Raw genomic sequence first — 11,991 nt, 5'->3', positions numbered from 1 at the left:
TGACGTTAGATAATAGAAGCAGAAGCAACGGTCTAATGGTTAACGAGCTACAATTGAGGCAGGTTAGTCCCAACCTAGGTGGAAGCCGGATTAGGGAGGCTCGGATGGGTACGCGTTCCGCTCACCTGTAATCTAACTTCTACTTTCCGTAGACGTAACCCACGTGCTCGATGGAAGTGTATAAAGGCACGTTCACACAGTTGCTACTGTGTACAGTACACGTACATACGTGCGTGCATGTTTGCCACCGGGGTTAAACAGCTTTCACTCTCCGAGTGTTAGTGAGTCAACACAGCATGTCAGAGGAACGCACGATAGGTACATATCCTCTGATTGTGTATCACACACCGATCAGGAGCGTATGCTTGGGTGCCATCGGTGGGTGTCTTTTAACAGTTTGCGGTTGAACGTGATCGAGTAAATTTTCACACTGAACAAACATCAATAATAAAATCATAGGATATGTCCGAAGAACCAAACTGATATTTTCATAAATGGGATGTACGTTTTTTGGAATTTCAATCAAGATACTTCGTGTTGTTCAGAAATATCGAGTACCGAGTTCAACATCGTAATCGATTATTGTCTTTTGATTTTGACACTGCAGAATTTCTTCGAAAGACTGCAGGTTTTGCAATAAAGTATTTCTAAAATCTTATCAAGAATCCTTCGAATATATCTGCTCACGATCAGTATCATGTACATACCATCGAAATGATGGCTTCGGTGACTGAGAGTGGACATACGACCGAACCCGAAAAGTACTTTGATCCCTTTTTGACAGATGGACAGCGTTCATACAACCAAGGTTCTAGCAAAGAGTTCAATCAAGTAATATAATTTTGTTTCACGGTGATAAATACTCGAGGCGACTTTTATCGGACAAAAGGTTAATCGAGAAGCCTTAATCATGACCCTAATGTTCGTCATTTGTCGTTGAAACGTGGAGTTTCATGTTAGACTGGGTATATTTGGCGCGAGGCTGAAACGAGTAAAATAGGACCGCCGGTTTCATGGTGGTCCTTGACTACAAATTTACTTTTGTTCTCCGTGTGGTTATAGCCTGCGATTTTACGATGCGGTTTCTTCGTGCACGCGTGTACGCATAATAAAGGCTAGGCTTGGCCTCTTCGTACTACCGATAAAAATCCTTGATCCTAATGGCGGGTCAACCGTGCCAATTGGCCATAGGAACGAGCCGGTTGTGCCTTGAGGATACCATCGTGGTTCAATCTCGATAAATCCGCCTCGTTATCGTTCCAAAACGAAATTTTTCTTCTTTTCTTTGAGAAATAAAATTCATACACGACCAAATCGTTTAACGCGAACTCTGCGCTCGGTGGGGTAAACAGAATGACGTGTTGCTCGAGCATACTTCCTCGAGCACGTACTACTCTAATTTCAAATCTATCGAACATGACTTCGATTTGAATATTTAAATGAATATTTAAATTCTCTTTTTGCAGATAACGCGTCTATGTATCCGTGTGTATATGTATAATCTCGGTTAGTAGTAATCGCTTAGCAAAAGCGTAAATATCTCTCTTTAAATTATGAAATCGAAGTACATAACATATTGATTCATATACATCAAAGTGAAGCGACAGTTGTTAAAATTCTTTCAAACTGTGGCAATGAAATGAATAAAATAACAAAAAGTTGGGGATTCGTTCATACAGTAATTTTTAATTCATACACGCTCCATGATATGTCATATTGTATCAAACACGAATTTCACACTGCACGGTGCAAATATTACCTTATATCATCACGAAGAATGACTTTATGATGCAATTGTATACTAATGTTGAAGATAATCGCGGTAGAAATTATGATATTGAAAATTCATGTCGAAGAGAAACCGCGGGGCGCCAGTACGCGATATTACGCGAATGTGAATCGGCAGTGCACGGCGCAGGCGCCGCGAAGCCGCGGCACGCCACGCCGCGGCGAACTCACTCGCGCACCGCATCGCACGCCACACACAACACATCAACTAATAACGTGCAAGCTTCGATTTGCTGTTACCGCGAGGGCCACGCGGTCGCCATAGGAAAGCAACAGCTCGTATTATCGTGGTGGTCGTATGTTGTGCGCGCGAAGGAAAGTGTGCCGTTCAGAAAAGCAAAAAGAAGGGGGACTGTTGTTCGCGAGCGTGGACAGAACTGACTTCGAGCCTAACCCAAAACAAACTCGCGAGTTTTCGCGCCGGTGTCTCGCGGCCAGTCTCGGTACAGACAGAGACAGAGTGAAGTTGTCAAACGAAAGAATGGAGAAAGTAGAGTTTTAACGTTTCGCGCGATTCGATTTGAACGGACGCATGGAAAGTCGTGTTATGCCATCCTCAACCTTACACGTGAGATCATTGGAGGGACTATTACTGAACGAGATTGTCGTTAACGATCGTGCGATTGGCACGTTAATACTAAAAGCGAGATAAAAGAGCGGGAAAATCGCAGAGAGTGCAATCATCGCGGCAGACTGTCGTGACGAGAAATGACCGTGCAAGAGTTCAAACCTCGTGGCAGTGCGGCCGAAGAACAACAGCCGTCCGGTGATATTCTGTCACCGTCTAGCGAGCCACTGGACAACGACAAGGAGCAATCGGCCCAGGTCTGTTATCGTGGTGCGCCCCAGGATAGTGAAAATCTATTGGGACGAGTATTAGCCGGTAAGCCCCCATATCCATTTTCGTGACTTGTATACGCGTTTCATCCGTTGAAAAAGGAAAAAAGAAATTTAGCCTGAGGGTCAGCTGAAACGAAACGGATCGAAACGAAAGGGAGAGTAAAAATATTTTCCCGCTCGTTTACGACCGTTCGATTTCAAATCGATTATAGGGTCGCGTGTGTATGTTACGTAGAGTGTGTCCACCATGCACAACAGGCTCGTAAAAACATTCTTAACCTAGCGTAGATCACGATTCAGGTAGGAAGGAATAGAGAAAGAGGCAGTTTCACTTTCCAACGGGGTTGGAATGTAGGTCGCGGGGCCCGGGACGAGGCTAGTTCGTTGCCCTCGGTCGGCGGCCTTCCACTCGGCGCTCTGGCAATTTTTCTCCCTCTCCGTCTCTTGGTTTCGTCGTCTCTCTCCCACCTGCGCGGCTCGGTCTTCCCTCTCTTCCTTTTGCTCGTGGTTCTAGCCTAGATAGTGAGCCTCTCTAGTGGGGCTCCCACCCTAGAGTGTTCGCTGTTCTCCCTCTCTTCCATACATACACGCACGCGTTTGTTCGTTCGTTCGCTCTCTCTCTCTCTCTCTCTCTCACACACACTCACTCCTTCTGTCCCGTTCGAGCGCTTCCACGTATCCTCTCCTTTTCGCGTCGTGTTCGTCTCTCTCTCTGTTTGGCCTGAACTCGTCGTGAACTCGCCACGGCGTTGTATAGAGAGGTACAGAGAGTGAGTCGGTCGGTCTCTTTCCCTCACGGCGGTCCGTAGAACAGGAAAGTAGGTCGGTGGGGCCTTGGCGTGAGGCTAGTTCGTTCACCCTGCCTGGCCCGTAACTGGGGCAAGATGAAATTAACCGAGCGGCCCGCCACCTCGCCCCACCGTCTCCTCTCGCCTTCTCCTACCTCCGTTCGGCAAGTAGAGTGAACTCCGCGACTCGTGTGGCCAATCGCCGGCGGGCCGGTTCAACAAACTCGAACTGGGTCTCCCTACCGACCCGTTCACCTCTATCTCTCTCGATCCTTCTCGATCTCTCTGTTCAACTCACGCGCCTTCCCTTCCCTACCAAGCGTAGAGTTTAGCTACTCGACCAACCTCCCCACCCACGGCTATCATCGAAGGTCACCAACACACTCGGCCTACCCGTTCGCCCTCTTGTTCTGCTCGCGTAAAACAGACCGATGTGCTTCTCATATACAGTTACACATCGCGAGCCGTTCATAAACGTTCGCCCACCTTTTGTTCTTCGCGGACTCCCCACATTGGTTTCTATTTTAGAACTTTGTTTCCTTTTTTGCTCCTTTTTCTTGGTTCTTTACTTTTGCTTTTTCGATAGAAGTTGCATTTGGCTGAAGAGGGGAGGGTTCAGAAGGCTGGAGAATTAAGTATTTGGAGCATTGCAAATGAGGGTGGAATTGGGCGAACCGTTCGGTAAAGGATTTGTGTACTTTGGGAGAGGAGTTAATATTGGCGGTTGATTCCCTAAGAAGATTAGGATGTTATTCGGATGAATCTAATAATGCTACTGTAATTAATGTAATTAATGCACGACACGGACGAAGGAAACGAAACTGTTCTATGATGACATAAAACTATTCAGATATTTTACGTAATTAAATAACACGTTAAATAACAGTGTATCCTTCCATTAACTGTGAACGTAAACGTGTGCGCGTAAGCAGCCTTCGTAGATAAAGAGTTACCATACAACTAACTGTACCATCACCTAATGTTCACGTATTCCGCGGCAGAGTTTTTCATCTCATCGACTTTCATCGCTTTTCTTGTTCCAACTAACCTACTCGCTGAAACCTGTGTAATTTCACCTATATCCATTCCTGAGCTTAATGTAGTCCACACATACCTGTCCAACACCTACGAAGAATTGCGTGAGTACGCGATTCGGACAAGAGAGGAGGAGAAAGAGAGCTATGACAAGCGTACGTACAATACACGTAGGTACGTCACACGCACATTGTACGCACACAGATCCGTTCAACCGGCTGAGAATTCTCTTCGTAAGCCCCGTTACGTAACGCCACGATAGTGAATTACGTATGGGCTACCTACTCACCAGCCTGTCCCTCTCTCTTTTCCTCTTTTTCTTTCTCGATTTCTTTTCTTTTCTCTGGGATCTCGACTGTCCCGCGGAGAAAGTACATTAACCGAGCTGCTGGACCGTGATCACTCTCGCCTGGGCGGCCATGTTGGAATGCTTTCACCGTTTCTCTGTTCCTGTGAGCCGCTGCATCCGCCGTTCGGAGCACTGACCTGCCTCAACGAGCGTAACTACGAGGTGGGTCGAGAATCGTGGCTCTCTCGATCGAGCTGTTCCGCTCGTTGCATTCCGAATTTTCGCCAGAATTCACGCCACAACACGGTCGCGCGAATATTTCAGGTACCGCGATCCGTTCGCGTGAATGTTTCAGGCACTGCGACTTGTTCGCGTGAACATTCCAGGTACCGCGACCCGATCGTATAGAACGTGGCTTACTGCGATCGCTTCGAGTCGCGGAAGCGTATTTTCAGCGGCGGACGATTGGCACATGTTATAATTTCTATCGCACTCTTCAGTCCTTTCCTTAGAAAGGGTTATGTGATTTAGCTAGGCTGATTTTAATAGACGCATGATCTATAGTAAGAGAAACGAGCGAAGATACTGTAATAGGAACGGGCTTTTTCTTCAGGTAGGTTCTTTGAAGTTGAAGGTTTATGGAGTTCCATGGAAAAATCTCGAGCTAAGCTTCAGTATTAACGGTGGAATTTCATGTACACATTTTTAACGGTGGTTCGCGTTCAACGAAGTGTATTCGATGGGTAAGAATTCATTTAATCGAGCAGTAACCAAACTTTCGTTCAAATGATGGAGTTCACATAACCGTGTAAATTACTGGCACAAGGTAATCTAAACACAAGATAGTAATCCTCTTTTCGAGGATCTCAAGATCTCGAAGATACACTGATCCTTATTAAAAATTGCTGATCTCTGTAGACCGAACTAGACAAATACACAACTCCTAATCATCTTCTTGCTTAATTATCAACGACAGATACTCATTGTAGCACCCAATCGTCTCTCTTACATATACATCCTTAACAATACAACCAAATCGCTCAAAAATTGCTCATATCCACCAAATACGCCTAAGACTCGCATTCGGAAGCACCGTGTTCCATCAATGACTCAGGGTTAGTGAATCGGGAGTAGTCGGTGAACGTGGTGGAACGTACCCAGAAAAGCGCGAAGATCGGGTAGCGTACTCTTCTTAAAGCTAAAGCAGGAGGAAGAAAAGCTCGTTTCGACACCCGACAGCCGCGCGAACTCCATCGGGCATTTTTTAATTGCGCTCGTGCTGACGACTGGCTAACCTCAAAAGCAAGACACACGGGCAATGGCCTGGCCTCCTCCTGGTCCCCAGTGACCTCGATTGATGCGCTGTGTCCTCTCCCAGTCCACGATTACCCCTCTTCCCCACTTCTCCCGGTTCTCTAGCCCTCTCTTCCCTTCTGGTGGCTAGAGGAGCGTTGACTCGACATCGCCCAATCAGGGGCCGGTTCGTCGACTCTCTGAGCTGCTCTCGGGGTCGTTCTAATCTCGCAACGTCCCTACGCCACAAGCCAAACCGACGAGAAGCCCGATAAGAGTACGATCTCCCTTCTTCCTCTAATCTCTCTCTCGCGGCTCTCCTCTTTTTCTTTCGCCTCTTTATTTCTCGCGGCTCTTGGTTCACGCTGCGTGCGGGCCCGCGGAGCGAGCCGCTATCTTCGTCTGCGAGCGTCATCCGTCTCGTTCCCGCTCGAACGTACACGCCAGCACGCCAAGGTGAACAACCTCGAACCGTGTCGCGGCTCTTATCGCCCCGCGAGCTTGGACCCTTATCGACGCGAGCGCGCGCTTCTTCTGCCGAAGTTCGCTGAACCGATCGCGAAAATTCTCTATGCTTCTACTCGCATGTACACCGTAACTCCACACTTTGTAGTATAATTGAAGTCAGGAAGATCGAGTAAGTGGCCCAAAGTAAGACGAAAATCAAGAATAGAAAAATTACGTTGATGGTTGCAGTTTCGAAATCGTGATACTATTTGGAGAAATCGCAACGAACGTTTGATGCTTACTTAGCCTTTTCCGCTGACTCCATAATCCCAATCTTCACAATGTTCTTACTTAAACCGTAAATAAGCGAAGCGTTGCTCGAAGTATCGAACAATGTTTCTCCACAAACATTCCGCTTATTTAAAAAAAAGAACTGGAAAAAAGTAACTGAATAGTTTCGGTGCACTAACGTTGCGCCTATTTTAAAGATACATGAAAAATTCATAAAAAATTGCCATGAAATCCATACCAACGAATCTTCCATACTCGAACCCTTCCAAACTTTCGCAAACCAGTCCATACGCGTTCCCACCATTTGAAGTAACACAGTCACAGCCTTCAATCCTTTTAATACGCAAACAAATCAGCAATACCCAGCGATTCTCGCAATAGATCCGCTATTCCGTTCTAATTTGCGAGTTTCGAAAATTCCGGCGGCTTGCAACAGCGCCGCGTGTCCTTCGCCCGCTTCCATTCGCTAGAAACTTTCCAGCTCGGAAAGGACACCACCCGAGATGCATAATTTCGTTTCGCAGCGGCGGCTCGTAATTCGCGCTTTCACCACGTTGCCTAGATGAATAGACGTGTCCACGTCACGGCAGAAAACGTAATAGAGTCGAATGGTCAACGGCTGTATTGTGTCTAGCGTTTTTTATCAGCAGCTGAACAGCGGCCGCCGATCGAGTCACGGTTCACCAAGAAGAAAGTAAGAGTGGTCCGACCAGGAAGTTGAGGCACTGGCGAAGGCGGTCTGTCCGGATGCCGATGAAAGGGAAGGCCGGTGGTTTCTCTCTTTCTACCAGGCTTGATCTTGTTTCTCGACAGATTCGTACGTGGTCGTGACTTTCTCTCCGCTCCTTCGTTCTCGAGGGTGGAATTTTCTTTGTTCGGATGCTTGTCTCGATGATGCAACTGTGTACGTGGGTATTTCTTCTTTATTCTTCAGTCTTGTTTATTTTTGGAAATTTATAACGATTAATGGAATTTTGGGACTGATAGAAGAGAGTGAAATGTAAGAATTTGACTCTTGAGAATGGAGTTTTCTTTGTTCTGATGCTTGTCTCGGCAATGTAACTGCGTATCCCTTTCTTTCTCTTCAGTTTTGCTTATTTTTGTTAATTTAATTGACGAAACTTTGGGATTGATAGAAGAGAGTAAAGTTTAAGAATTTTCTGACCATTATTTCGCTCTAGAGGATGAAATTTTCTTCTTTGTTTCGTGACTGTCTCGACGGAATAAAGTTGAGTGGGTATTTAATTTGTTCTCTTCCTTTTTGTCTAGTTTTTGGTTTAGTATTAAAGTTGATAGTCGATGACATTTTGCGATTGATAGGGGAGGATAGAGTTCAGTCAGCATAGATTTCGCAGTTGGGATGATCGGTATGCCGACGACATGGAGATGTTCTAGGTAAAATTAGAGGGAAGTGGCGAGATTCACAAGGGGGATTTGAAGATCTATTAGAGCAAGTTGAGCGGTGCAAGAGCTGGAACCTAAAATTGGAACGGATAGAGCAGTGTAGTTGCGTGAATTGGTGGGATTATGAACTGGCAAAATCATTTTCATACATCCGTACCCTTTCGTATCCATAGATCATCAGCTAATACTAACAAATTTTCCTCAAATTTGTAATCTGTCTGCGCAGTAAAAGGTTTTATTTCGAACTTAACCAAACATTTCTACACTTCAAATTACCCATCCAACTCGTGGCATTAAAGTAACAAAAAGGAACCGCTTCTAACTATTCAAACTCACGTTATACCACGATCTTTTCCATAAATCAGAATACCTGAAATCTCCGAAATGTTCGATGCCATCGAGCCACGAGAATCATCGCGTTTCTATGGAACGTGATTCCGCTGAAGATTGCTCCGAATCGAGGCGAATCGAATCGAGCGTAAACCAAGGGGCAAAAAGAAACAGATCGTAGACGATTCCGCGCGTTTCACGGAAATTCAAGCAAGCTTCACGACTGCTCGCACAGTCAACCCCCGGAAACTCGGTTGAGAATCAGGCTACGGACGACGGGAGGCGAGATGGGATTGTGGGCGGTGTGTGGGTGGAGGGAGAGGACAGAGGGTAGCAGCCCCGAGGGCAACGAACTCTGACCCACCAGCCAGCCCTGGTATTGCTACCCCTTCCCCTGGACCGGCTGCTAAGTATAGCATTTCCACCAACCTGTCGCCCCTTGCTACAGATATTATATCTACACCGTAACCACCCCCTCCTCTTAGCCACGACCTCTTGCCCCTCTCGAAAGCACGGTAATTTTGTTCTGTTACCGCTTTATCGCTGCAGCTGCACGCTGAGCCACCGTTTAGCTGGCTGTTGCTGTTGTTTTCGTTCTTCTTCCTTCTTATGTAACGCGTTTCTACTTACAATTAGTTGCGAAGACGAAGACTATTCTCTTCACCGTTCAGTTCACGTAGATCAGATTGCGATGCGGTATGGAAAATTTTATCCATTTCTATCTACATACATGCGAGATAACAGTTTTTAACAATTTACTGGAGCGAAATTTTAGTTGGTGTCACTTTTTTTTTTTTAATTAGTGCCAACTGTTGTCCATTGACTTATCCCATTGTGAATTTTTATTATATGAATGAAAAAGTACAATTAATTTAAAGAATTAGTGAACTCCTGTTACACGAATTTAGATGGATTCAGATGAATGCAATTCTACGGTACATCGAAGAAGCATGCTCCTAAACGATCCTCGTCTAACGTGTTCGTAGTAGTGATATGTAGGTATACGCGTCTGATGCGTTCGCAGTAGATATATACGTGTCTGACGCGCACAGAAAATTCTACTGTAGCACTGTGACTACCGCTGATACCGCGATACTAGTGTCATACGAGTATCAACTACTAGTGCATAATATATACATATTTATTTATTTCATATATTTTCAAATAGCCAAAGTTACTGAATTTTCTATAAATAATAATAATAAACTAATACTAATAACTACTATTACTACTACTACTACTAATAATAATAATAACTAATAATTAACAATAGTAATAATAAATATGAATAAACTAAATCATATTTTGTTTATTCGTGACATAAAAATTATATTTAAAACTCGGAGGGAAGGCTCGTTTTAGTGTTATCAAAGTTTCGCCTTAGAGCTTAGCAAAAGACGCGTGTCTTTTGAAAGTGTGGGAAGCCAGAATAGAGACGGACCACTCTCTTCGCGAGTAATCACGAAAAGTAGAGTAATCGCGGTCCCGATTGAATTTCTCCGCGACGCGGAAATGCGTCGAGCATTGTTCCTTTGCCGTCCTTGCGGCTTGTTTGCCCCTTTGAGCTCAGGGCAGAGCCTTTTACCTGGCATCGCGAATATGGTGCGCGGCAAGGCGGACTACGCAACTTGCATCTTGAAGAGAAGAATCGAAAAGACCAGACCAGAGCCATGTTGTAATGAGGATTGCCGGTGGTTTTGGATCAAAGAACGAAAGCAGATCGTTTGATGTTAGCCTGTTTTTGAAGTCCATATCATTTGTGTCTATCTAAATATCCTCGATACTCGCATCCTTTGTACTAGTTGAAGCAAAAAGTTCGTAGATTATTTGTTGTAAGAAATTGGTGTTACATAACATTTTTGTTCCAATACGGTACAATAATACAGCAGTATCTAGTAATAACCCAGTAAGCAGAATACGAACTTTTCACGGAATTAATATACGCTTTTAGCAAAAGATTAACATATTTTGTCACATTAAAAACTGTAGCAGAAAATATACGTAATTCGTGTGTTAAGTTGATCGAGAAGCTCTGTTGATACGCTTTCAGGGATTATGTATTTGGGGATTATTTGGGACATTTTCGTAATCACGCTAATTGGAACAACCGTACGTTCAAATTTTCTAAATACAAATTATAAAGACACTTTATTTCTTCGCGTTTATTATAATCGCCACATGCTCTGCCTAACAACTTCCATGTCTTTCCTAAAGTTAATACATTCACCGTAACGATATTATCCTTAACACCTGCTCTTCCCCTACCTCTTCGTCTATCAACTTCACCAACCCTCCCCGCAAACCTCAACGCATCTGCCAGAAAACCAATTTCCAAAATCTCTCTCGTCCACCAATCTCACCCTCTGCATACCCAGGCACGTGCTGCGCGTTTCAACGAAACGTTATCCGCATGGTGGAGTCGCGTGCCTAGTTCTCACAAAGATGCACTTCGATAAAAGCGATCTTCCTAGCGATCCGGCAATTATCGTAATTCAGTCCGGTACATACGGCGGTGGACCAACGGAGATACGAAAGGCTCGGTGGTGGGGGCGTACGCGGCGGGAAAAAGCGGCGCGCTTTTCCACCCGGCAGTTGCATACCGCGTCACGTGGTGGGGGTAGGGTGGAACGGCCTCAATAACGTAAATTATCCCGCCAAACGTAGGCGGACCGTATATATCCGTGTCGAGTGGCCCCCGCGAAAATAGCAGAACCATGGACCGTCCGAAAGAGGAGGCGAGGACGAGTGCGAGTAGGAGAATCGACGGAGCTAGCGAGGTGGGGAGAGCAGAGAGTTGACAGTGGCGGGGATATGGCAGGTAGCGGCGGTGGGGGCAAGAGAAAGAGAGATCCGCTGGCCTAGTTAGGGTGAGTGCCACCCTCGTCGGTCAACGACCTCGCGACCTCGACGCTCGCAATCCGAGCGACTCCTCAGCCACCCCTCCATCCCCTTGCCACCCTTCCACCCCACTCCACCCTACCAGCGCGTCGCCACGACCGACACCGACGAACGTCACTTTCCGCGCGCATTTTCCTCGGCCTGATTAGACCACTGGGAACACGTTTCCTACCTCGATAATTCAACCTTTTCTGAAGTCAGCGCGCCTCGTGTGCGATATACGAATGACGATAGTGCGCAGGAGTGGATGGGGATCTTGAGAGCTTTCTCTCTTGCATCCCCTTTCTTTTTTTCGTTCTGTCTTTTTAGGTTGTTTCGGAAGGAATTTTTATGGCATATGCGTAGAGATGTTTAGTTTCAGAGCTGAGTTGGAGCTTTTAACCTAGTAAGGCTAATTCTAATTAAATGTAAAATTAATGGTGGTTATGGTTTCGTGGTGATTTCACACGACCAGTTTACATTGGATTCTGAGCTTTGATATCGCGGTTGCGAAATGGAATTCGAAAGATCCGACTAGTCGGATTTTCTTTTTGTTGCTGTTTCTTCTTTCATCTAGGTTTTACAATTTTCGCGAGACTCTGTTGAGGT

At 45.6% G+C, this 11,991-nt stretch overlaps 1 protein-coding gene across 1 annotated transcript in view; it reads left to right on the top strand.

The window, feature by feature from the left end:
* Positions 1–1,957: 1,957 nt before the first annotated feature.
* LOC117156802 (nuclear hormone receptor E75-like) overlaps positions 1,958–11,991 on the top strand; it is a 110,021-nt gene continuing 99,987 nt past the window's right edge. Inside the window, exon 1 of the mRNA XM_076617591.1 lies at positions 1,958–2,671. Coding sequence (XP_076473706.1) covers positions 2,497–2,671 — 175 coding nt within the window. The 5' untranslated portion in view covers positions 1,958–2,496. The remainder of the gene's footprint in view (positions 2,672–11,991) is intronic.

This window comes from Bombus vancouverensis, chromosome 4 (assembly GCF_051014615.1).
Source record: "Bombus vancouverensis nearcticus chromosome 4, iyBomVanc1_principal, whole genome shotgun sequence".
NCBI lineage: Eukaryota > Metazoa > Arthropoda > Insecta > Hymenoptera > Apidae > Bombus > Bombus vancouverensis.
Note: the sequence above shows the minus strand (reverse complement) of the source record. Positions and strands in the feature narration are given on the sequence as shown.